Source organism: Rhinolophus sinicus, chromosome 16, assembly GCF_057876585.1.
Source record: "Rhinolophus sinicus isolate RSI-liver-muscle chromosome 16, RSI-T2T, whole genome shotgun sequence".
Lineage (NCBI taxonomy): Eukaryota > Metazoa > Chordata > Mammalia > Chiroptera > Rhinolophidae > Rhinolophus > Rhinolophus sinicus.
In genome coordinates, this window is record NC_142516.1 from 52,651,246 (window position 1) to 52,679,132 (window position 27,887).

Here is a 27,887-nt window from a genome sequence, read left to right on the forward strand (position 1 = left end):
TTAATGTGCATGCAAACCACCCCAACAATGTTAAGATGCAGATTCTGCTTCTCTAGTTCTAGGGCAGGGCCTGACATTCTGCATTCCTAACTGGCTCCAGGTGCAGCTGAGGACAACACTTTGAATGGCAGGAAGATAAAACATGATTGCAAGTGCAAGTGTTTTGTCTAACCAATGGTTCTCAATGATCTCTGCACATTAGAAGCTTCCAGGGAAATTTTAAAAAAAAGAAAAATTGATGCTGGCCTCACAGAAGAATTAGAATTGAATTTTAAAGGATCCTAGGGCATTAACATGTTTAGAAGCCTCCCCAAATAACAATTAATCTTCGAGCTCTTCTGAGCTACTCAGATACATGATTCATGTTTGTTAATTGCTCTTTTCTCTTTGAACATTAGCTGGAAAATGTTACCTGTCTGACAGGTAGCATACTGATGCCTACAGCCCCTGTACACACATACTTATCTGTACAAGGCAGAGGGGGAAAGCAAGCAGTAAATAGATTTTTGTCAAAGGCCCAGGCAGGAAAGAGGGGAGTTCTGCTGTAATGCTATGGGGAGTTCCAGAGGAAGTTACAGGCGTTCCCTCTCATGAGAAGAAAACATAAATGTGATAAATAAATTTGCTAAATAAATTCAGTAGAGACACACCCAAAGTCCTCTAACTAATTCTTGTTATCTCAGATTCAGCCACTAACCTTCTTTGCAAGCCCCTTTTCTCTTCCCTGTTTCCTGTTTGATCGTGTGTAATAAAATAAGAGAAGGAAGTACTATGAGGAGAGTAAAAATAGCGTAAATTCCTGAACCTGGCACATAGAAAATTGTTAATACATATTTAATAAATGAATAAATACTATTCTTCAGGGCAGAGCGGATTTGGTATCAGGTGGCTCTGTCTTAGTTATAAAGGGATTTAATAACTCAAGTCTTTGAAGATGATTCCCATCCTAAAGGGATCTACCTTTAAGAGGGGCCCCTTATGGAGACCCAGTGTGAAAATTATAACAAGCGTTCACTGGATTCCACAAAATGAAACGATATAGGAAATTTAAAAGCACAACATCTCTTTTCACATATATCATCCCAGAGTCCTCTCAACCTGGCCAAACAAATGCATGTGTGATTAGCTTTGTTTTACATAGAAGCACTTGTTTTACAGGCCTGCCCCCTCCCCCTTCCTACACAGAAGAACGCTGGGTAGATGTATCTCCTTTCCTTACCATAGATCTCTGGTAGAAAAGCTTGTTAATGTTCTAGTCGTGGTTAAAACAGGGGTTCGAGGCAAGACATAAACGTGTCAGTTATTTTCATAAATCTCAAGTTGTGCACAGCACCTCCTATCAAGTGTGCTGTGTGGTGATTAAGAATGCCAATTTATGTGATCTTGGGAAAGTGGCGTTTTGATGAGAGGAAGACAGAAATGAATATAGTTAGGCTCATCCTTCCTTTCTCCCTTTCCTCATTTCTGTCATTTATTTGCCAAAACCTTAACTGGAACTTAGTAGGTACGGGGCATTGGAGATACCAAAACAAACGCTACCTGGTCACTGCCTTCAACGACTTGTAGGCTAGTAGGAGGAAAACTTTGAGTCAGAAGAGAATTGCAATGCAAATCATTTAAGCAACAGAAAACTCAAAAATTAACTTATACTGTTAAATCTGTTTTCTAGGCTGGTCAGGGAATGAGCTTTCCTGGTTAATAAAATTTTGTGGTTAATAATGAAGGGCCGTGCATTCTATATATAGATTACCACTTACCCAAGAATTAAAACATGCTACAAAAGAAGGGAACCAATGTTTGCTGACTATCCGTCACCTGCTCAAGTCAGCTACTTCACATGTGCCATTTTTCTTTGTTTTCACCACAATCCTGAGAGGTAGATATTCACCTTGTACCTTTACAAAGAAGAGGTTGAAACTCATAGAGGTTAAATGGAATGATCAAGATCAAAGGACCCAAAATCCCAATATAGTCAGAATTTGAACCCAGGTTCATCTGTCACTAAATCCAATGCTTTTTCCATACCATGTTTTGGGTTTTTTGTTTTTGTGGGTTTTTTTGGGGGGTGGGCAGCAGGGGGTGATGGATCCTGTTATTTATGCTTTGCTGCACAGACAATAATATTAGACAGGAAAAGAAAAAAAAACAACTTTGTGTTATTCCACATGTGCTGGCTGCTGTTTACATACCCTGCCAATGCCTTAGCACTGGAGAGCTTTTTGCAATAGGCTGGGGAAAGGGGAGGGAGGGGATGAAAAGTGTCAAAGAAACCATGTTATATGGCAACAACTCCTCGAATAGCATATGCTTAGAAGCCTCCCCAAATATTTATTGAATGGTTGATTTGACTGATTAAATTAATGAATGAATGAAGCAAGGTCTACTGAACATAACTTGATCTAATTTTCTGTCATGATTCAGAAGCTACTTCAAGATCTTGCTGTACCTCAGTCATAATGAATATCCATTCATCAGTGATGGAAGAAGCATAATTTGTACAGGTTCTCACACTTTATTCATGCATAACTACCTTCATTAGTTTTGCCATGTTGGCGGTACTTTATGCTATTGTTTTTAGTATATGTGCTGCCGAAGAGAGCACAATACTATTGTTTTTATAAAATTCTTTAAATCAACTCAGCTTTTATTTTTTGAACGAAATAGTATAATGTGGTAAATGGAAAACCACTATCACTGGTACTGGTAAATAGAGAATATGAACACAAATAAATGCAATGAAAGTAAAGTAGTGTTAAAATCTACCCAGATACTACTATTTGCCTGGGAGCTTCCTATTTTACGAAAAGGAAAAATATCCATTGTGAGAGTGTGTTGCAAATTACATATAATTTGAAGGATTGAAATAGAATTGAAGAGGGAATACATTCCTCTCTGAATAATCCAACTCTCTTTAGGTTTTGATTTGGCCCTATCTAAAATAATTTTGCATACTTCTACTGGCATGTACTTCACATTTTGGGAAATACTGCTTCAGTGGATTATAATCCTACAGATTTTGAAGGCAAACACCTGACTGATTCTGAATTCAACTTCACTAATTGTATGTTCTGGATCAAACCTCTTTGAGCCAGTTTCCTCAACTATAAAGCGGTAATGATAATACACATTTTGTGGTCATATTTTCAGGATTAAATGATGTAATTATAAAGAGCTTAGCACAGTTCCTGGCACATAGTAGGTATACGCTTAATAATAGCTTACTCTTCCTTTCCCCTTGTTGACAGAAAAGAAGAAGTTTCTACAGTGGGTTTATTTGGTGTGGTGGTTTGGGATTTAGCAATACTTGGGTCTGACCCCAGCTGTGCAATCTTAACCTTTCCATGTTTCAATTTCAGTTTCTAAAAAAGAGGATAGTTCTACCTTGCTGGTTTCCTGGGAAGACTAATTGTGATCATGTGTTAGCAGAAGCCTCACACATAGCATGAACTCAACATGTGATAGTTATTATTACTGTCACTGGTGAGAGGAAGCAGTATTTTGCAGGGAATGAATGGTGTAATTTGATCCTTATGAAGAAAATGAGCCTGGATAATGGGTGGCAGGAGGGCAGTCAGCTGCACAGGTGGGGAGTGTTGAGAGGAAAGAACTACCTCAGAGCAATGGATCAAGAATTCCACTCTTGCCCAGGGGGAAGGAGAGAAAGGAGTCTGAGCAAATGCCCAGATAATGACAGGTATTTCCTGGAAAGTGGGGGTAGGCTGCGTCTCCTCAGCTCCCACTCTGTACTCAACTGAAATGTGAAGGCAGACAATGGGAGAATGTCTTGTTTTCTGTTCAGCTTTATTCACAGTGACGGTCCCTAAGGAACTGTACGTGGTAGACTACAGCAGCAATGTGACCCTGGAGTGTGATTTTGACACTGGAGATGGTGTGGAGTTTGGACACGTAAAAGCCAGTTTGCAAAAGGTGGAAGACGATACATCCTTGCACAGTGTCACTTTGCTGAATGAGAAGCCGCCCCTGGGGAAGGCCTTATTCCACTTCCCCCGAATCCAAATGAGGGATGCAGGGCAGTACCGTTGCGTGATCGTTTACAGGGGCGCCTGGGACTACAAGTACCTGACGCTAAAAGTCAAAGGTGAGTGGTTTCAGGAACTGGAATCCATGGGGGCATCTCTCCAGCACAGGGCCTAATGCGGGCTCAAGCAAAAGCCGGGAGGATGCTTCTCAGGAGACAGAGCTATTTCAAAGAAAAGAAAAGCACCTGTTCAGAAATATCTTTTGACATCTGAGTATAAAGCAGCTGAGGCTAGGGTAAACAGGAATAAATGGGTTCTAAAGGAAGCCAGGAAATGAGTCCTGAAAGATGGGAGGGTACCAAAAATAGGCTGTGCCTAATTCACAGTTCTCACAAGGAACAACACTAACTTGTTTATGAAGCTACTCTGTCAGAATAGCTTATATCTCCAGTTCAGACTTTTTAAGCCATGGTTTGCCATCCACTGATGGATTAAAATGTCAGTTTAGTAAGTAGTAACCAGGTCGGTATTTTGTTCCCCATTAAATGAACAAAATGAATAGAATAGAATAGATCCGAGGGCATCATATAGGAGGGCTGAGTGTTGTTCTGTGAAACTTGTTTCAGAGGGTGTGTGTGAATTGGCTCATGGTGTAAAATAGTTTTCCTCACTCTGGGTCAGTCTAAAAAGTTTGGAAAGCACTACTCTAGTCCAAGTCTCGTCTATTGCCGACAAAGCAGTAGGAGTCCAGAGAAGTGAAGTGGGTGGCCTGAGAGAGCCCCGTTAAGTCAATAGCTGTCCCCATTCGTCTGGGTTCAGGGGTCTCTCCACCACAACATAAGCCAAGAACCTACATCTGAAGAGCATCTTTAAATTCTTGTTTGTTCTAAGAAAGGTCATTTTGGGAAAGACTTATAACAACTATAAAAGAATAGATTTGACTTTGTTCATCGTCTTGTGTTTTTCAGCCTTCATTGACTGGTCTGTTAAACTATGTCAGTTTTTCTCTGCCTCCTCCTGATTTCCCATTAGGCCTCTCTGTTCTGTCTTCTGGAGGGTCTGTGGGTTTCGGTCCCGAAAGACCAGTCAGTGACCTTGGCAGCAATGGTGTGACTTTATGGTCTGGTACAAAGAAGAACAAACTGAAAGGATTAGACATGAGTGTGAATATTGTTTTCACCAGTGACCTTGGCCGGGTTATTTCACCCTTCATAACTTCTCATTTTTATTTATAAAAGGATAACAGTAGTAGCACCTACCACATAGGATTATTATAAAAATGAAAAGAGATAATGAGCGTAAAGAACTGAGCGTGGTCCCTGGCATATGATATGGGGAGTGTCCAGAGATTTGGTTCAAAGACCCTCAGTTATTACAGGGACAGTGACCTCCTCATTCCCCAACTATCCATGAGTCATCAGGAAAGCTTGCAGCCTGGATGTGACTGTCTTCTATCTTTACTGCATTCCTAGGCGTCAACTGGGAGGAACTCCAGAACACTGAAGTTAGGCTACGTTTAACTAACAGGAGGAAAGAGGGCTTTACATTCTCGTGATCCCCTAATGTACTCTGCTATCTGCACACCTAAGTCACTGCCCCCGTGTTTGCTGGTCTCTTTTGGAGTGCTGTATTGCATCTGGGGTCTTTGGGGAATTTGGGGCCCGTCATCCCATTTTCTCTCTGCAGCTGACAGCTGCTGCTCATTGCTGGGGAGCCATTCTACAGCCTCATTTAGACCAGGGTAGCTCCAATGTGGAGCAGATTTATTCCTTAAATCTTAATTAATTCCTTAAATTGTTAATGGTCTTCAAACTATATGGGGCATGTGGGGATCACAAAGACTTTCTCTGACGTGCACAGGCAGTTTTAGGAAATGCCTTTCTAGAGCTTCATCTTCCCCAAGTACTCTTTCCCCAAATTGAGTGTGCCTGAGACTGCGTCTTCCAGGCAGGGCTCTTGGGGTTCCCCTAGAACACTTCCTCTTTTATTATTGCTTTCTCCCACTTCATAAAAAGCCTACCTGTTACCCATCATGAATATAGTGCATTGTCCCACGGTATAAACACCTCCATAGTCCTAAACAAAAGAGTGATTAGAAATATTGATAACTTATCAAACTGTAATGACTAACAAATCCTTTTGCAAATCAGGAGGTATCAAATTCTCTGCTTTCAACAAAATTGAAGGAGGCCCTAATAGAGTTAACAGCTGATAATATAAGATGAAGTAATTTTTGGCATATAAATCATAAATCTTTCAAAGAATGAAATGACATTACTATAATACAACTGCTTCCATCCCCACCAACTTATTCATATGAGCAAGATTCCTTAGCCCTTATTGCTACAAAAAAAAATGAAATATAGAAATAGAATTAATTTCTAAACTGTGTTTCATTTCAGCCATTAGTCATATGCATCCTCAGATTCATGAACAAATTGCAAAAGACAGCCCCATCCATCCCATTAAGAGATACATTTCCAGTAAGCTTTTATCTTTTATGTTTAATAATTATCAACATTCATAATATTTTCCACTTTGATTTTACATGTCCTAATAATAATGGAAATTAGATTTGAATGCAGAAGAAAACTTTGAAAACTTAAAGTCTTATGTTCACAAGAAAAACATTTTAAATTCAATAGGTGTATGTATTTTGTTGTTGCAAAGAAACATAGGATAATCAATAAGAGCTTCCAAACATGTTTCATTAACATAAAATCCTATAGAAAAGTAGAATGAGAACAGAGGTTCAAAGAATGAAAAGGAACAAAGTAAAACTCTGATCCTTAGGGAAGAATTTTTGTTATGTGTTTTTCAATGGATGGTGATGTGTATCAAAAACACCTTCTTTGATATCTAGATGATACTGGATACATATGTAAGAGTGAAATAGTTGCTTGACTAAAAATATAAATGTGTATAAAATGCTAAACATCATATATTTTTCCAATATAGAAACTTATGAAAAATTTTAAGAATCAACTCAGTATGTGAAAGGATGCATACTGCATCACAATCCTTTTAGGAGAAATGCAAGCAAAAAAAGAAAGAAAGAAAAGTTGCAAACCATGACCTCAGAGTATTGTGCCCTGATCAGGGGTCTCTGAAGGAAGCAGGGGAGATCTGGGGTTTGCTTAAATGAAGTAGGGCTAGAGGACAGACAACCTATTTTCTTAGAATGCCTGATCTATAGCATAAACCTGGAAAAGGGTTTATAGCACCTTCTTTACAGTCTGGGCAACAGTTCATATTAAATACAGTGAAAAGAGAAATGATGATTTCAAAAGCATAGGAAAAAAATAGTAGGTAGAATGGCTAGAGAGTCTATAAGAGACATTAAGAGGAGGCTGCAGTTTCTGAAAAGCCAGGCTGCTACTGCAGGACTCAGTAATCTGAGGAAGGGCAGGGAGCATGGCTGAAGGGAGCAGTGGCTCTGAAAGTCCAGGAGGGCCCAGGATTTGAGCCCACAAATTGACAACTTGCCCATGCAAAGGATTCCCGACAAACACAGAGCAAGTACTAAGAAGAGAAGGGCCAACCAGCCTGAAGGCCTGGGCAAAGCATGAGAATGAGGATTGCAGAGCCAGCACCTGAAATGAGCTGAGGCTTACAAAAGTACTTCAACAAAAAGGCCCAAGATAGAGAGTGTCACATGAGGAAGTGGAGGAAGGAGGCAGCATGGCTCCCATTCTTTCCTGCAAGAGGAAAGGCCTTCACCCTACGGAGGGGAAGACATAAAGGGTGCAGGGAGGAAACAGCCCAAGATAAGCAATGTGGTAGTGAAAAGATGACTGTACATGTAGCCTCTAGGCCCAGAGAAAGCACTTGCTAAAGGAACTTACTGAGGGGCTAAATCTCTGATCTCAATGTCTTTTCTCCATTGGGGAAACAGAAGGGAATTAGGAAAGCTGGAGTTAAGAAAATTATATCCTGAATTTTAAAGGGGGGGGGGCAAAACTCCTGGGAATTATGAACGGTTTAACCTGATATACCTCTCTAAACCATTTAATAGCAAATTGAGAGCAATCCTAAAAGATTTATATCAGTGATTATTAGAAACCTGCCTGGATTCTCTTAAGACCAAGTGATGTAAAACTACATACATTTTTTTTTTTTTACCTTAGTTACTGTCATTATGAGGATAAAGCAGACAATACTATGTATACCTTATCTTTATTTCAGAAATGCTAGAGTTGCCAGTAATACATGAATCAAATAGTAGAGACAACCAAGAAAACAGAAACTATTTAAACCAAAAATTTAAGTCAGAAAATAGTAATTCTATTGATGGAACAGACTGAGAAGCCAACCTGGGAAAAAGGAGACAAATCAGCAATTAGAAATAGCAGGAAGTGGCTACCAACACTGGGCTGGAGGAGAGGGGGTAAGGTAGGGTTAATAGAGCCCAGGAGCCAGAGTCACATGACAGACACTGGAACCCCAGTGGGCCTGTCCAGTGGTAGCTGGGGCCAGGGAAGAGATGTGGCTATCTCTGGAGAGGCCATTATAGCACAGAACATGGGGGAGAAATACCCTAACGTCTCCCTTCCTCTTGCCCTCCAGTCTTCGCTTCATGTTCCTATTGGCTGTCAAGAGCCTGAAATACACAGCCTGCAAAAGTCAGCCTTCCTGCAGTTCAAGGCAGAGAAGACAAATTGAGGGATAGATCCAAGGACAAACAGATCCAGGACCCACACAGCACATACCTTATGCATAAATTGGTAAAATGTGGGTTGAATAATAGTATAGTTAACTGGATCTATAACAGACTGAACAACTAGTAGTTGTTGACTCAGGGCCAGCAAAGGGAGACTGATAGCCAAACTTGCTGGGCAGTAGATCATTCATTTAACAAAATTATGATCTTAGGATCTTATGCTGCATTAAAACCCTGTGTTGGGCCTAACGTGTACTCAGTGCATAGGAGGTAATTAGTCACACTATACTTTAGTTAATATCTGGAATATAGGTCATGTCACGTTGGAAAAAAAAAAAAAAAAAGTGAATCGAAAAACTGGTATCTGGGCCTGGGTCTGACAACTATGTCCTAGGAAGGAATTGGCATGTTTTATCTAGAGGTGAAAGACTATATGGCCACTTATCTTCAGATACCTGAAGAGTTACCTTGTCATGGAAGAGCTAATAATAATTACTAACAATAATTGAATAGTTACTATGTTCTAGGCACCTAACTTATTTAAGCATCCTAACACCACTGTTAAGGATGAGTATTATCGTACCTATTTTATAAATGAGAAATCTGAAGGCTTGAGAGATCATATAAACAGCCCTTGGCTCAAGCCAGTCAAACCTTTCAGACTTTGAAGTCCATGTTTTTAACTATTGTGCTTACCGTATTTGTTTTACTAAATCAGACAAGTACCAATTGTTGAAGCTACCAGAAGGCAAAATTTGATTTGCATAAGGAGAATTTTCCCAATGAGAGTTCAACTTTCTTATTTTCTAATCATGGCAATGACTACTTCTGGAAGTAGGAGCTTCGATTCATAGATGTATTTATCCAAAAGTTAGTTATCTCGCAGGTTACTAATATCAGAAGAGAAGTATTACTAAAGATAAAAAGGGACCTTTCATAAGGATAAAAAAGTCAATTTGACAGGAAGACATAATAATCCTAAATGTGTGTATATCTAACACACAGTTTCAAAATATATAAAATAAAAATTGACAGACCTAGAAGGAGAAATAAACAAATTCACAATCGTATTTGGAGATTTCAACTCATCTCTATTATAGCTGATTGTACAAACAAAAAAGAAAATAGAAGAGTTGAACAACACAGTTAGCCATCCTGACCTAATTGACATATATAAAATTTACACCCAACAACTGCAGAATACATGTTATTTCCAAATGCATGTGAAACACTTATCAAGGTAGTTATCTAGCAAAGTTGCTACAGAAGCTATTTCTCATTGAGAAGGAAGTTGGGCTAGTTGAATTTTAAGATCACTTCCACCTGAAATTCCAAAATTTGTTCATCTTTTCTGAAGAATATTACCCTCAATCCAGCTTCCCCATTGTGTGTTACTGAAATTAATTCCTTTATAGCCACTTCCCAAATACAAAAGAGGCTGTGGAGCCGTCTTTAACACTGTATAACTATAGATGCCAGTCCCTTCCCCAAACCTTGCTGATTCTTTTAGGTGAACATCTCTCCCATTTTCCCTCATTTATACATCTTCAGCCTAGCTACTGATTCCTGGCCCTCCTACCTCTGAAATCACCAATCAACTTGGCCATCAAGATTAGCTTCTTGTCCCAAGCTATCGTGGGAGCAGGCCAGACCCTCACCCACAACACACTAGTCCTTTGAATCCATTTATTCTCCTCCATCTCTCCCAGAGACCCCAGAGTTTCAGAAATAATCTCTGATATAACAGGATGAAATGATTATGAGAGGATACCGCACCAAAGGAAAAGAAGTATAGATAAATAACATAGAATGAAAGATAAAGTGAATACTCAGAATGCATGACTGAGATACTGTTTGATTGCTAGAGATAAACCAAAATTTGGCACCAAGGAGACTGGTGAATGTTAACTACCATGTTTCCCCGAAAATAAGACCTAGCCGGACAATCAGCTCTAATGCATCTTTTGGAGCAAAAATTAATATAAGACCCGGTCTTATATTATAGTAAAATAAGTAAAATATAGTAAAATGTTATAGTAAAATAAGACCAAGTCTTATATTAATTTTTGCTCCAAAAGATGCATTGGAGCTGATTGCCTGGCTAGGTCTTATTTTCGGGGAAACACGGTAGTTCAACCCCTTCAGTAGGCTGGTTCAGAACCTGATCCTCCTCATGCACTAGTTCTGGGTACCAGGTTCCCCTAGAAAACATATCCCTCTTCCATGTTGCTCTATCCCCAGGCTTCTGCAGTTACACAGAAAATTATCCTCTTCTGATGATTCCAATGCAGAAATCAGAATACTGTAGCTGTGACAGGCATGAGTTCACGTGCCCCCATCCATCCCAGATTGCAGCTGTTTTCTTATTTACAAAATAGGAATATGAATTTTACCTATCTTGTAGGGTCCTTGTGTGGTTTAAATGAGATAATGTATGTTAAGGGGATGGAATCAGGTTTTAGAGTCACTCACCCTTGCTCCTCTCCAAGTTCTGGACTAAGAGCTGTACACACAATAATCAATACCAAATGGGAAATGAACTCCATTTTTTAAATTAATAACTGGATGAACACGTGCTTTTCTCCTTTTCCCTCTTCCAATTTTGGGGCTTCTCTGGTAATTTACACTGGAGAACATGACTTAGAATAGGGGTCCCCTGTTTCCTGTTCCCTCGTCTTAACCTAAGAGTCCAGGTTTGCAGATCAGACCCTAAAGTCACTCATCCATCCAGACTCATGGATAACAAAATCCGCCCCACCCAGTCACAGGCGGAAGCTGGAATACTGTGAGCTGGGAAGATGACAGAGCTTACTGAGGCCTGCAGTAAAGCAGAGAATGCTTTACTGCACCAAGAACTTCAACAGAGGGTCACAGGTTTTTCACAGCATTTGAAGGTGCAGTCACCATGCTTTTCAGTGAATGGAGACCCAGTGAGTGCTTTGGCTATAACTAATCAAATTAGCAACTGATAACATAGGGACACACAGGGGAGGTGCTCAAGGGGCAAAAACTGTGGCAAGGGGCATGAGTGCTTCCTCCACAGTATGTAAAAAGCCCAGAACATAGAAGCTCAATACCCAGAGAACACTTAGTACATCATAAAGTATTTGACATTTTCCACGTGGCTGTTATCATTATCTTAATATAAAAACACTTTTCACAAAGTTTGTGCCCATTGATACGCCTCCCAACAATTTAAGAAAAAAAAAAGAGCAGTTTCACCACACCTGTGCCATATTTCTATCTTTACTTCAATGATTGTATTGAAATTCCGTTTCTTAAGGAAATATTTTCTACTTAATGAAAACTAGTGTTCATTCCCTCTTCCCTTCACCAAAAATCAACAGGTTACTTTCCACACTCCCTGATATCTGCATATGTCGTTAATACTTATTTATTTTTAGCTATCATCTCAGATAGCTGAACAATTTGTCCTTATGTCCTTGCTCTCTGTGTCACTCGTGTCTGTTTTAGATCTGTTTTCTACAGGGCAGGAAGTCATATCTGATTAATTCACTCAGCATACACTGCACAGAATGGGGTGTGTGTGTGTGTGTGTGTGTGTGTGTGTGTGTGCGTGCGCGCGCGCTAGACATAGACCCAATTTTTGACTATTTATAGACAGAAGCTTGGTCTTCATTTTTTTTTTTGTCCTCCTAATATTAGAGAACTGATGAAAGGGGGAAGTGCAAAAAAAACTTTCTCCTGAAGATGTTAGAAAAACTCTAAATAAAGTGAGATATGGGGGTTAGCTAGTAATTTTATTTATCCTCTCGCTTCTCTCCAGTCCTTAATTGCGAGATAATTTATAGTAATATAGGAAGCCACAGAGTGTGGTGGTATAAAGCACTATTGAGATTTGGAATCAAACTTCCAGTGTACAAATATTGGCTATTGCCTAATACCCCTGTGACTCTGGGCAAAATCTTAACCTCTCTAGCTTCAATTACCTCCAACAAAAATTAAGAATTTCAACAATGCCATTTTTGTGGTATGGTAAAGGTTAAACAATTCATTGTGTGTAAAATAGCATGATGATCTGAGACAAAGAAAATGTTTTAAAAATTAAAGCCATTATTCCTTAATACTGATAATGATCATTTTATTAATTTCACATGGCATTGAGTTCAGAGCTCTACAGGAATCAGGAAAGAAAGACTTACTTATTTTTCTTCTTTTATTGTCCAGCTTCCTACAAGAAAATAAACACTAGCATCCTTCAGTTCCCAGAGACAGACGAGGTAGAGCTCACCTGCCAGGCTGAAGGTTATCCCTTGGCAGAAGTGTCCTGGCCAAACATCAATGTTTCTGCCAACACAAGCCACATAAAGACCTCTGAGGGCCTGTACCAGGTCACTAGTGTTCTGCGCCTCAAGTCACACCCTGGCAGCAACTTCAGCTGTGAGTTCTGGAATGATGATGTGAAGGAACTTACTTCAGCCATCATTGACCCTCCAGGTAAGAGTGGCCGGCCCTTCCTAGCTCTATGGTTTAGGGTTCAGGCAAGAAATAGATGGCACACTCAGAACAAGTCATTTAAGGAGTGTATAATAAAGCGACTATTTATGAAGTTCTGATCAGGATTCAGAGAACCTACTAAGGATAGTGAAGGACCCTGGGGCTTCAACAGTGGGGGAGAAATTAGCCTTATTGGAGAGGTTACTGCAACCTGGAGAAGGGAGCTGTAGGGAAAGCACACTTGACGGGAACTGTGGCCTCCAAGAGAGGGGTGCTACCACTTGCAGCAACACCAAAGGGCAGATGCTGGGTGAATGAATACCCCAACTTCATTCTCCTCCTACCCTCCAATCTCCTGCTGGGTCCTCCCATTGGCTGAACCCAGGTAGAAGTCAGAGAACAACAGAGTCACTGGTATGTTCCATAAACATCAACCTCTCAGACCTCAGAACAGAGTGTTGAAATGCAGACAATGGATCTGAAGAGGAAACAAAAAATATCCAGCACAAAAGCTGATTAATCACTATGCCTCAGGCATGTGCTTTGAGTCACCAGGATGAATATCACTTTGCTGGCTTTGCCGACAGCCGAATGGTGTGGGGGTTTTACAGGAAAACTGGCCTCAAAAAATCTTCCAGAGCTTTCGCTGGCTATACTGAATCTCATATTTAGAACTTCATACATCAGCAAAACTTCAAACAATTTTGGAAGTCTGACAATTTTTTATTTGCCAAGTAAGAACAATTTACTTGCTAAATAAGAACAACTAACATCTAGAGACAGGTCATTTTATTTCATAAGAGACAGGGCATTTTATCACCACATGCATAAGTTGCCTATTGCTCCTGTAACAAATTACCACAAACTTCGTGGGCTTAGGACAACACAAATTTATTAACCTACACTTCCAGAGGTCAGACGTCTGAAAAAGGCTCCACTAAGCTCTAATCAAAGTGTCGACAAGATAGCAGAAGCTCTAAGGGAGAATTCATTTTCTTGGTTTTTCCAGCTCGCAGAGGCTACCTGCATTCCTTGGCTCGTGGACCCTTTCTCCACTTTCAAAATCAGCAGTTGCAATACTCAGGCCTCTGCTTTTATCATCACATCTCTTTCTTTTAATTCTCCTGCCTCCCTTTTCCATCTTTTAGGAACCCTTGTGACTACACTAGATGCCTTCCCTACCACCTCAACTTGATAATTCAGAAGGATTTTCCCATTTCAAGGTCCTTAATATAATCACATCTGCAAAACTCTTTTGCAGTGTAGGGTAACACATTCACAGATTTCAGGGATTAGATCATGGACATCTTTGAGGGGAGCCATTATTCTGCTACCATGCAAATACAGGATATAATCTCAGAATAAAGGACAGTCCCTAGTACTGATTAGACTTTATAGAAAATTCACTATGTTGTCATTATATTTCACTTTTTGTCATTTGTCTTAGACAAAGCAGAGCCTATGATAAGGACTTGTTGGCATGCAGGTATTTGGTGACCCCAGGGAGCAGAAGTGAGAGATTCAGGAGATGAAGACAGGAAAGAAGGAAAAGCAAATATAGGGACACATTATAAAAGTTGTTGATGTGGACAACAGAAGCTCAAATATGCAAGGGCCACCTAAGTATACAGATGGCCTTCTAAGATGTTTACTCAAAGGACTTAGGGTGGCAAGACTAATCCATCTGCTCTCATCTCCAGTGGTTGACAGTTGTCAGCTCTCTTCCACTATGAGCTGCGAATGCATATGGGCTAAGTGAGTTCCCCCCCTCAGCCATCTGTAGCATCAGAGTTATCCCAGGTCAGAAAGCAAACATCCCCTTGATGTTAATCATTGACTATGAAGTGAGTCGAAGCCCAACCACAATTCTACCCAATCTATGGCTGACATCAAAAGAGAAGCTGAGAAGAAGGGAGGCAGGACTACAAATGTCTATCTCTTGCACTGTTCAAGTCCACTCATGCCCTACATTAAGTCCACTCACTCTGAGCCTTCGGGCAGGAAAGCAGCTACAATCTCTGCAAAACATTTCATATACAAGACTTCGTGGAACAAACTATAGTTCCTGTGGCTGCCATTGATCCCAATCCATAATTGATATTTGTCATCTCTCTGATCCACTAAACATTCTACATTTCCCCCACTCAGCACTTCAGATGCAATAGTTTGTTTCCCTGGGGGACTCAGGCTTTCAATCCTGATAGGTCTGAGCCCCAGCTGCCTTGCCCTTAGCTGAGGTTGCTGCAATTGCCTTTTCCTTTTGATTACTGGGCATGGAAGTAACAAGAATCAGAGAATCAGTGAGCTCTAGACATAGTTTTCCTTGCTTCCATTATGTAACAGCATTCAAGTTCTTCATGGTAATTATGACTGATTACTCCATCAATATAATAATTCTTTTCTTTGCCTTCTGGTCCATCAGTGGGTAGAGCTCAAGCTGACGAGGCAGTAGCTATAACTTTAGATACAGTAGAACGTAATCCTTTGGTAGAAGCATTTACCACTAGGAAGCTGGACCTTTAATCCAGTAAACCCCAAATTTGTGGAGATGAGAAGCAAAAATTCTACAAGTTGGTCACTGGAAATAGTGGTGAGAGGGATCAACCTTCAGCACTGGGGGAGCCCTGGCACAGAAGCATCACATGCTTGAGGACAGATGGTCAGAGGGAAGTGAGTCAGAACCTGCACGGAACCATCCATCATTCAGCTATATTCAGCCATGCCTGAAATCAGGGATGGGACAGACAGGATATGAGTTGGGGCATCAGAATGATCTGTTCCATCGCAAAGTAAAGTAAATCTTATCATGGACTGATACCACTCAACAGACCAGATGGAGAACTTTGATGTGACTCAATGCCCATTAATTTCCTAGTGTTTTCTTCTGGGGAAAAAAAAAAAAAACAGAAAAAACAAAACCTCCTTGATATAGTTTTTATAGGCAGCCAGCTGCATTGTCATTTCTGAGCCCCCAATTTCCCACTTCCCCACCTGTCTACACTTCACTACCCAATTCCAGCACTAAAGTTACCCCAGCTTCTTTCTAACTACATTATTATGGTGAAATGAGGAAGCAAAGAGAGGAGTCATACTAAGGATCTTGATAGAAGTAAAGACATTAGAAACATACCATTTTTAGGGTCAACTTTGGATGAAAATAGTGAATTAAGCAAGTTGGTTTTTCAATAATCTCTCTTTTTATCACAGTTAAGAAGACCAGACTTGTCAGTTTATGAATATTGAGCTATAATTAATTCATACTAGAGCTTTAGAGGCTTAAATACTAACAACCCCTGGGGAATTTGTTTTTCCTGAAAATGTTTACTCAGTTGTCCTTTGTTATGTGAAACTTCCTGCTTGGTTAAGTGTAGGTTAGTACTTTGGATGAAATGGCGGTTTTCTAGAAGGACACTTAATATGAAGATCGCCAAAGAGAAATGGAGGCCTGGGTAAGATGAATTTGGAAATAACTAGAATCTTCCCTTTGCACCACTGATTATGTCAGTTATTTATTTATTTATTTCATAGTAGTAGAGAAGTAGAAGGACAGACTGATCATTCCTCTGGAAGTCTTCCATCTATGAGAAGTTAAGACTGAAAGAAGGTGCCCCCCCCACTCTCTCTCTGGGAACCAGCATAGATGAATAAATAGTTAACAGTTGTGGGAGGGGCCTGTGGGGTCACATCAGAGCTTGGGATTTCCTAAGATATCACGCATGAATGCAACTAGCAGGGAGATGGAAAAATCTTTATGCAATTAGAGATTCTCATCCTAGTTTGACCCATCCTTCCCAGCTTTATATTCATCCTACTATCCCCTGAGACATGGATCCTCCACTGTAGTCAGCTCCCCTTCCTCACGAAGTACTCTCTGAACTTGCTTATACCTCTCCCACCTCCATGGCCTCTTCGCTCAGGCACTTCTTCCACATAAAATATCATTGTTCATTTCTTTACCAGTTCCAAGCCCATCCTCTCTCTAGGGCAGCTCGGGTAACTCCAAGACACAAGGGGTCTTCCCTCATCTAGCCTCCTAAGACCGATTAATTGTACCATTTCTTTGTTTGCCTGTGACTATGCTTGTCTTTTCTCTTTCATTGCTATTTTATTTTCCATGCATTTCAATCATTCACCTGTGTCTTCTTTACACCGCAACTAAAGCAAAAGCAGAGTGCTCTGCTTGTAATAAGGGCTCGATAAATGTCACTTTCATGGGTTGAAGATTTAGTCTTAGATGATCCCATCATCCCAGCTGCCAGACTGTGTGGACAGCCAGATCACAGCAGTCAAATGATCCCCTGGTTTGTGTGCAAATACCAGCAACAAAATAACCAAAGTCAAACATCCTCCCACACGTTCCTAGCTTCTATTTCTCAAAGGCATTTTAACTTGTCTTATGACTGTCCCCTTTGTACTCATTCTCATAAGTTGAGCTGCTCACTGCTGACTTCTTTGACCCACCACAAGCTTCTCCAGAAGTCAAGTAATCAAACAAATACAGCAATGAAATTCAGGATGTGCTCCCCTGACTCTAGAATAGATGACTGAACATCCTAACTTTCAATCTGAAATTCAGGAGCAATGAGATGATTTTCCTTTTCAAACAGATTTTCTTCTGTTGAGTCACTTGCTGCATTTTCATTAGGAAATATAATGAAACTGGAGCACAGGAAATAACTATAACAAGATCCTTATATGGGTGGTATAGAAGCCCTCCCAGGAGACTGGGAAGTGACTCTGGCAGTGGTGAAACACATGGGCTCTGAAGTCAGACGGACTTGAATTTCAAATCCTCTCTGCTACCTACTAGCATTGAGAACATGAACATATGACTGAGCTGCCCTACAAGTGTCTCTCATTTGTAGAATGAGAGTAAATAAGGGTAGATAGCCTGTAGGGTTATTGTGAAGATTAAATGGAATATGCCTGTAAAGTCCTTAGCATTCAGAAAGTATGGAAACAGGTAAAAGATATAGCACCTTTAGCAAGAGGTGTGGCTTCTTGTGAGTGGCTAGGACTGTGGGTAAGGACAAAACAGTTTTTTAATTGCATCATCATATCATTGTTAAGTGGCATCCAAATGTTATAAGACAATTTAGAAGAAAATGTATTAGGATATAGGCTAAGAGACCTCAAAATATAGTGATTCAAACAAGACAAAAGCCTATTTCTTTCTCATATAATATTTAGAGACAGAAGTTGGTTGAGAGCAGGTAGGTAGCCAGCTATATTCCATAAAGTCATCCAGCGATTCAGGTTCTTTCTATCTGCTGTTCTGCCATTCTCCAGGCTGCTATTGCTACTGAATTGTCAAAGCTGGGTCACTTCCACATCCGTGTTTCAGTCTTCAGAAAGGAAAAAAAGACATACTCAATGTTTTATGTCCAAGACCCAGAAGACCCATTCTCTTGGCCTGAAGATAGTGTGGCCACACAATATGGCTGGCCACACCTAACTGCAGAGGAGGCTTAGGTAGTCTCTGAGAAGCCATGTGTGCAGCTAACACCTAGCTAATATTAATTAGGGAAGAAAGGGAGAATGGATTTAAGGAATAAGCAGCAGTCTGCCACAAGGTAACCAATGACAGGGAAGATCAGGTTAGGTGGACAAATAGGTGGTCAATTCAGCCCAACAAATCCTTATACCTTTCATATAGCTGGTGCTTGGCTTTTCAGAGGATTCGGAGGCGACTTAAAGACTTTGCACTCCAATAGCTTACAATCTAAGTAGACTGGTGTCCTGTTGAATGTTCAATGTTAAAAAGTCTTTAGGGATGATTAGAGCTTTTGTCTGTGGAAGGGGCTATGAGGGAACCTGGACAGGATAAGGGTTTGCTCAAAGGCACTGAGGTAGGAACCTTTCCTGTTGTGGGAACAGTGAGGGTCCCAGGACTCCTTGACTCATGGTGCTACATGCAGCAAGTGCTTAAATAGCACTTCCTGTAAGTGATCAATATGGGTTATTCATGTGTGGTCAGAGACGTTAACTACACTTATTGTAGTGATCACTTCACAGTGTATACAAACATTGAGTCATTATGTCGTGCACTTGAAATGAATATAATGTTTGTCAATTATACCTCAGTTAAAAAAAAATTTTTTTTAAGTATGGGTTATCTAATGGGTAGATGAGCCTGTCAATCCTTTTCTTTCTTAATGTTCACCACGTTCTTTTTGGATAGAGACAAATATCTGTGGGGCCTGAGCTTTGAATCAGACAGATCTGGGTTTGCAATCCTGGTTTTGCCACTTACTTAGAAATCATGACCTTAAATAGATTATTTAGCATCTTTGAGCCTTGCTTCCTCAACTCTAAGATGAGGGACTCAGATTAAATTACATCTCCTCCCTTCACAGCTAAAACTGTCTATGGTTTTCAGATAGCACCGTGATAGGGGAAGGGGAGGGAAGTTGGCAGGACTGGGGCCTTTCCTCCTGAGCAGTTTTGCCAGGTTTTTCTCAGACCAGCATGTTATATTTATTCTGTATGAGTTACTCCATAAGGCAAAATATAGGCTTTTAGAAAGGGCCCAGCTTATCATGGGTCCCCTTCCATCTCCCTATAGTGAACGCCCCCCAGCCCTGTCCTTTGTTAGTCTGGGGCCCTCATTCTGACCTATAGATACCCAGAGCTCTCCTTTACAAGGCTTTGTCCAGGCTCCAAAATTATTCTTATTATCCACTTCTCTACTAAATTCATCTTTTCCTCAGTGCTAGGATCTTGATTAGTTATGACAAGGAAAAGGGCTAGTTATAGTAATTCACAATGACTGGATTTTGTGTATTAACACTGCCTACAATATTTTATTTTTTCAAAAGGATCCTGTGACTCCTTGAAATTGAATACTTAATGGTATGGATTCTAAGCATCTTGAGTGCTTGACAGAGGATGGAGAGACATTTTTGGGCTGAGGGATAGATCATGATAGATAGATAGATAGATAGATAGATAGATAGATAGATAGATAGATAGATAGATAGATAGATATTGATAGATAGAGGCAAAGAAGGAAAGGAAAGGACAGAAGAAAAAGAAAGGAAATGATAGATATGTCAGAATGATGTGAAGCATGGAATCTGGAACCATACAGCCTGGATTATATCTCTGCTCTGTCACTTACTGTATAACTTGGGGAAAGTTTCCTAGGCTCTCTGTGCCTCACTTTTCTTACCAGTAAAATGGAGGTCATAGTAGACCCTGCCTTATAGGGTGGTTGTGAGGAGTAAATGAGCTAATGCATAAAGCATACATAGAATAACACCTAACATGAACTAAATGCACAATGCAAGCTGGCTACATTAGTTATAACCCAGCTTGGTTTACCTCTAAACTGCCATATGATTGCAATCTGGTGCTTTTCTTTTACCCAGGTGAGATGGAACCCAAGATCTCTCCAACTTCGCTGCTTCATATTCTCATCCCTTTAGTCATCATTGCTTTAGTGTTCACAGCTACAATGATAGTCCTAAGAAAACAACTCTGCCAAAAGCTTTTTCTAGAAAAGGTGAGTTTTATTCATGGTAACCAAACGAACGAAATATCTGCAGCAGCATGAGGCTCCACTTTGCCCCACTGGGCTATAGCTTACCAGTTTCACAGTAAATCTGCTCAGGTCTTATGAATTACTTTGGGCTTGTCCTGATGATTTTTTTCCCTAGAAGAAAATGGCTGTAGTCTTCAGTGAGCTAAAATCCTTACACTGAACATTTTAAAAGGAATGCTTTGTGCCTGTGGCTGAAGTAGCTTGTCTGGTTCTTTGAACAGAGACGTATCTCTGGCCCTGTGAGATTGGTGTTATTTTGTCAATGCAGACCACTGTGGGTGTTGGCAATGCAGAGTTCACTGGTGGCAAAATGCCAGGATTCTTTCCAATGATTCCTTCAGTTTTCACTTCTCTTTTCCCTATTCTGGGTATCCGCTGGGCTAAGCCACCCCACCCCCCACTCCCCCATCCCACCTCTAGGAATCCAAATCCCTTGGTTTGGTAAGAAAAGGAGAAAAGTGTGTGAGGCCATTTGGGGGTGGGGAAGCACCCAGCACCCATTGGTGGTGCCCTGCAGTCTTTCAGTAGCTCCTCCATTCCTATTGTGCCAGCTGGCACAGAGAATAGCTGCTGCAGCCTTTGAGCCCTGGCCAGAATATCTGCCTGTCTATGTGGTACTTCCCTAAATTGTCCCGTTGTCAGCACCCAGCAAGCTCCTCCCAAGATCTGCACACGGCCTTGTCTATAGAAAAAGAAATGACATCTGGGAACAACTCAATAGGAATTTGGGGCAGTCACTATTTGAGGATCAGGGTTTTTTTTAGGTGGTTGTTATCCTACATTTACAATCTAACTTCTATATTCTCAACTGCCATGAAATATTGTCATCCTCTATTTTTGTCCATTGTCCTACGTGTGCATTAGCTTGGGTAATAACCACAAAACCCCCTGTGGCATCCAAGGAACTATTGTCAAAAGAAAGGGGAAGAGGGGAGGAAGGAAGAAGGGGAAAAGGGAGAGGAAAGGAGGAAGGAGAGAGAGAGAGAGAGAGAGAGAGAGAGAGAGAGAGAGAGAGAGAGAGAGAGAGAGAGAGAGAGAGAGAAAGAAATGATTAGTGATGTGGAGGGAAAAGATGCTTCTCCATAAAGGAGGAATTACAAGGTCTTGTCTGGCAGAACTTTGACTAAACAGAATCACTTCTGCAAATCTGTGACCTCAGACAGCCATGAGAGATGCAGCTCACTACAATCTTATCTTCTGCCATTCTTCTTTTATCTCCCACATATGAACCTCTTATACCAGGTTCCAGGCCTGGGGGCTGAGAACCCACTAGTCACCTCAGAAACGAGCATCAGAACCTTCTGTTTCTACTTCCTTTGGGAAAGTGAAACGGAATTACACTCAAAGGTGGAGCAGAAAAAATCCTCCCGTCATCCATCATCCCAATCTCAAGAGTGAGTGAGGATATTAGTAGCTCCTGGGTTCAAGGCTCAGGCACCAACTGCAGTGGGAGGGATTTGTTACTAATAAGGGTCAAGTGAATAAATTTGCAAATGATTCCTTTTTTATTTTAAATGACCCAGAGTGAAATCATGGCTGCCTATATAATAATCCCCCTCTGTAACTCAGGTTCACTGGAATCTGCTTTCCTACATGGCAAATAAACGGATACACATGAGGAAATGTGTCTGCCCTGAGCACAAACTCATGTGTCATGGAAAAAGGTTGAGAACTGCTGCTACTGGGGACAGAGCTTTAAACCAGGGTCAGAAAGTTAGGTCTGGACCTGGTGCTGCCATTTGTTGGTTCTATGATCTTGCACAAATCACCTAACTTCTTTGAGATGGTTTTTCTATCTATAAAGTGGGAAGTGACGTGGGAATTACATTTTACAGCTGATTGACTCAACCTCACGGCCACTACTGTGGTTCAACCTGAACTAGAGCAGAACCCTCCTAAGTTGTCTCCCTGCATCCGCTCCTGCCACCTCCAGTATGGTCTGTTTTCACTGTTAGCTAAAACAGCCTTTTAAATCCACAAACCTACCACGTGTCTTCTGTTCAGATCTCTTCCATGACTTCCCACTGCTCACTAGATGAAGTCCCAATGAGCTCTGGGTGGTGCGACTCATGTCTCCAGCTCATGCGGCATCATCAACACCTTTGTTATCTAAGCTCTAGCCATACAGGATTTTCCAGTCTTCGCAGACTTCCCACTCTTTCAATTCTGAGTTTTCTCATACAGTATTTGCTCTTCTTAAAATACTTTCTTCTCGTCCACCTGAGTTGTAGTCATCCTTTAAATCTCAGCTAAGCTGTCACTTCATCAAGCCTCCCCTGAATCCACCCCCTCACCACACCCATTACATTAAATCACCTTGTCAGGTGTTTCCATAGCACCTACTTCTCCTTTCAATATACTCAGCACACAATTGCATATCTAGGACCTTTTATTAATTGCTTGGGCTACAAATGCAATTGCATCTCTTTTAATGTTCCAGTTAAGTCCTCAAGCACCCACCTGCCCATCTTAGCAAGAAGTCCCATGTCTCTCTCTTACAGCACGTACTTCCCCACCTCCCACAAACTGTCAGGAAGCTTACTTAACCCACAGGGCCAGTGCTGCTTCCTAATACTCTTCCCAAAGCAGGACCCTCAAGCTGATAAGGGAGGAGGGCCTTCCTGCCTTAACCATAGCTATACCCAGCCACCCCCTTCTGCTCTCAGCCTTCAAGTGGAGACTGGGACACCAGTCCTGACTTCCTTATCTTGAGTTCCTCTTAGGGCCATTGCTGTCCTGAACTTCTCCGTCTATCAGAGAGAATCAAGCAAAGAGTTAGCAGTCTCAGTCCCTTTCCAGCCAGAAGGCTCCTTGGCTCCTAAACAGATTTATCCACCTATGTCTCAACGACAAGTTCTGCATACCAAGGCATATTGGGAGGGCAGCCATTGTCAGTCCATAAAAGATTCTGTTTACCACCTCCATCTAAGAGGAACCATTCAACAGATCAGGGCTCCAAGGTGACTTGCTGGGCTCCAAAGAAGTTAACAACTTCTATTGCAAGAATAATGTCAAGTTCTGCTTCATCTGCTGCTCTTTAAGTTGCATGAGTACAGGGACTGTTTTTCTCTTAGTCACCAATATATGTCCAGTGTCTAAAACATTACCTGGCAAATATAGATGTTCAATGAAATTTTAAACATTGAACTTTCTATACACAAGTATGTATGTTCACTTGCTCTATGTAATAATATACTAGCCACATGTGGTTTTTAAATTTAAAGTAAATAAAAATTCTATTCCTTGGTCACATTGTAAGTGCTCACACCTTATAAGTACTCAGTAGCCACATGGGGTTAGTGGCTGCTGTACTGGACAGAGCATATAAACAATTATATCCATCTTTGCAGAAAGTTCTATTGGACAGCATTGTGCTAGATCTTTTTTCAGTTAATTTCACAAAAACTGCTTGAGGCAAAGAGTAGTGTCGTCTTGGTAGATGAAGAAATTGAAGCTCAGAAAGTATTTCTAAAGTCACATAGTTGGGGTTTGAACACAGAATGTCTGACTCCAAGACTTACGGCCCTTTTGTTGCAAAAGTGCTTAATAAAAATTGGTTCAATCTGAATACATTTTACATTACACATTATCTTTGGGCAATGGAAGGAGAGAGTCTCAACCCAAAATAATTGAGTGACTTGTTCATTAACTTGCTGGGCCATTGGCAAAGACAAGAATAGAATCCAGTAGGAGTTACCAGCTAGAGAGAGCAGATCTCTAGAACAGGACTCCAGATCTCTTCTTCTCAAACTCTCTATGGTGAAGAACCAGTTTGCGTTTTTTCAAATTTCCAATATGTTGGAATCGATACTTTTATAATACATACTAAAAACAAGTTACTGGGGCAGCCGGTTAGCTCAGTTGTTTAGAGCTCGGCGCTCTTAACAAGGTTGTCGGTTTGATCCCTGCATGGGCCACTGTGAGCTGCACCCTCCACAGCTAGATTGAAACAACTACTTGACTTGGAGCTGATGGGTCCTGGAAAAACACACTTAAAATAAATAAAAGTTCTTAAAAGAAAAGAAAAAAACCCAAATTACTAAAAAATTAAATGGAAAGAACAAAGACATAAAACAAGTCCAGTTTTTAATGGATTTAATAAATTTAACAGGACATCTGAATAAACATAACCAAAAAATATAAAATAGTAGAAGAATTACTGTAAAATTTTCTAAATGTTTACACTCTACTTCTGTACTTATCTCATTGTGGACTGATAACAAACAGTTCACCTGCCAGCACCAGACCAAGGACCACACTTTCAATGGCACTGCCCTAAAATACTGAGCCAGGGTTTTACAGGGATGTAAACCAAAGGCCAAATTGGCTGATTTATGGTTATATAAGAACCACAGAGAATGGCAGGACTCACCTCGGGCATTAGAGAGGACTTCACTGGAACTCCAGCATTCCAGGGCAATTCCTATGGGTTACCCGCTGGGATCATTTCAAATGCAAACCGTTTTAGAGGAGACTGTAATGCTGAATAGAGGCCCAGGGTGGTCATGAGGGAGTTACTAAAAACCTGGGGTACAGAGCAAAAGCTGAATTAGGGATGGACTGAGTTCAGGAACCCAGGCAACTGCAGAAGATAGATATCAAGCCCTGGAAGGAAATCCACAAGGAGGGAACATGTGAAATCAGGGATTGAGAAAGAGATGAAACCAGGGAAACAGTGGCCAGTAGCATCCCCTTATGTGAACTTGTGCTTCTGCCCCCTGATTTACTTTGAACCATATCAGTCATTTACACCTTAGTGCTAATTAATTGATCAGACCTTCTGCTCTGTGTAGGGCAGACCTGAAAGAGTGGCAGTAATGACTAAAGCAGAAAAGGGAGAGGTAATTCTGGAGCCAAATATATCCTGGGCTAAGTACCCAAATTAGCAGTCCCTCAGCCTCTGAGTGCCTGAGGGGTCAGGGGCAGACAAAGGCATGGGAAGTGGAGGCCTTATTTGTTCACAGTTTTTGCCTAAGGGTATGGTTTTACATTATACATTATTCAAGCTGAGGTCTCCAGCCACGGTAGATGACTAGACTTCTATATATGGATTTATTTGGATTTACTTTTTGTTCTGCAAATAGTTAGCCTATAAACAGAATAATGTTCTCATTAATCTTATTCTGGGATTTTTCTTTTTCAGACACAACAAAAAAAGATCACTGCAATCAGGCGGGAAGTGAACAGAGCTGTGAGTATGGTTTTTTCTTTATCACTTCTTTTTGTCTCCCAGCTTGAATTAAGAAATAGCCACTGTTCTGTCAATGCACAAAGGGTAACTGAATAATTTAGGCCTGTACAGAATCACAGAATCATCCTATTCGGTGATATTTCAGCAAGTTGTTCTTACAACCTTGCATTGTTCCATATCTTTCTTGAAGAGCAAAGGTGGTATATCTGCTGTACAGCTACAGAACAATTACATAGCCTTTGGTCTGTCTATATTGCTAAGCACTGCTAGGGCCCTTTTCCCCGGAAAATAAGACCTAGCCAGACAATCAGCTCTAATGAGTCTTTTGGAGCAAAAATAAATACAAGACCTGGTATATATTATATTATATTATATTATATTATATTATATTATATTATATTACATTACATTACATTACATTACATTACATTACATTACATTACATTACATTACATTACATTACATTATGTTATATTATTATAAAGACCCAGTCTTATAATAAAATAAGACTGGTCTTATATTAATTTTTGCTCAAAAGACGCATTAGAACTGATGGTCCGGCTAGATCTTATTTTCGGGGAAACATGGGGAAACAGGACATGTGGGCTCACGTAGTTAGAAACATTGTTAAAACTTAACAGTAAGGGGAAGATATTCAACTGTGATGTAATCAACAGCTGTTATTTTGCAACCATGATTAAGCACATTGGTGGGGGCTATGGGTCAAGAGTAATGCTGAGGGAATAGAAGTCTCTTCCTGAGGTTGTCACGCTTGGAGTTGGAATTCATAGGCGAGAAGGGTGTGATCTGGAGGTCAGCAAAAGTGGAGTTGCTGAAATCATTCAGGCTGGTTGGATGGAAAGCTTAGGTCATGGGGAAATGGTGTGTTGGGGACAGGCCTGGACCATGTTGTAAACTGGTATTTTTAGCTTTCTTGGGAAAACTGTCTTTCCTTTCGTAATACAGAATTACATGTTGTAATGCATGAGTTCATGACTTCTTCAAAATGATGCTAGGAAAATCATAGAAATTTCTAAATAATTTTGTATCAGCTACTCTGAAAATATTCAGAACTTTAGAATTCTGCTGAATATATCCCCCAAATTCCAGAGGCACCAAATTGTGAAAACAACCATAGTAAACCTTCAAATACCAGGGTCTGTGTCTGGCTTATACATAAGACATGGCAGCTCATAAGCACAAAATATAACTGAAAGGACTGAAATTGGCCCCTTCACCCTTCCTACCTCTCACCACTTCCCTGAAAACCATTCATAAAAATACATCCTGTCACTATGCACAGAACCAAGAAAACAAATGCAGCCTCGGCCTGGATTTGAGGTTCAGTTACACTGAGCTTCTCTGAATTAGCAATGAGATTTTTCTTGACTCAGGAAAGTTTCAACACTGGCAGTCCTTATTGAAACATCCAATCCTGAGAAACAAAAGTTCTGTATTCCTGTAAGTTGGTCTGCTTGGCCTACAGTGAGTTTACATGGGAGAGAGGCCCCCATATTTGTCTGAGTTTCATGAGCACGAAGTCCTCCTTCAACTGCTCAGCATAAGGAACAAATAGTGAAAGGCCTGAGAGCAGACGTGGTAAATTCTGATGCTCACCAGGGCCAGGCAGGTAATGTAATGACTCAAAAAGTCCTAGTGTAGGGGCGGCCGGATGGCTCAGTTGGTTAGAGCACGAGCTCTCAACAACAAGGTTGCTGGTTCAATTCCCACTTGGGATGGTGGGCTGTGCCCCCTGCAACTAAAGATCGAAAATGGCGACTGGATTTGGAGCTGAGCTGCGCCCTCCACAACTAGATTGAAGGACAACGACTTGGAGCTGATGGGCCCTGGAGAAATATACTGTTCCCCAATAATCCGCCAAAAATTTTAAAAAAACAAGTCCTAGTGTAATCAAATAGGGTGTGGTGAGACTGCGACAAATTGGAGAGCATGTTCCCTGTCAATTTAGCACTAGCCTAACATTGCCAGAGAAGATGGAAATCCAGATTTTTATATAAAATGTTCTAGTTATTCAGTGCTGGCTGAAAATATTTC

At 40.7% G+C, this 27,887-nt stretch overlaps 1 protein-coding gene across 11 annotated transcripts in view; it reads left to right on the plus strand.

Annotated features, from left to right (window-relative positions):
* PDCD1LG2 (programmed cell death 1 ligand 2) overlaps positions 1-27,887 on the plus strand; it is a 60,683-nt gene that overhangs the window by 20,336 nt on the left and 12,460 nt on the right. For 8 of the 11 annotated variants that reach the window (XM_019727160.3, XM_088792705.1, XM_088792706.1 and 5 more), the window contains 4 exons: positions 3,800-4,099; positions 12,829-13,098; positions 20,469-20,602; positions 25,785-25,832. In XM_019727160.3, the coding sequence (XP_019582719.3) occupies positions 3,800-4,099; positions 12,829-13,098; positions 20,469-20,602; positions 25,785-25,832 (752 nt within the window). The remainder of the gene's footprint in view (positions 1-3,799; positions 4,100-12,828; positions 13,099-20,468; positions 20,603-25,784; positions 25,833-27,887) is intronic. The other 3 variants (XM_088792708.1, XM_088792709.1, XM_088792710.1) reach the window with 2 other exon arrangements.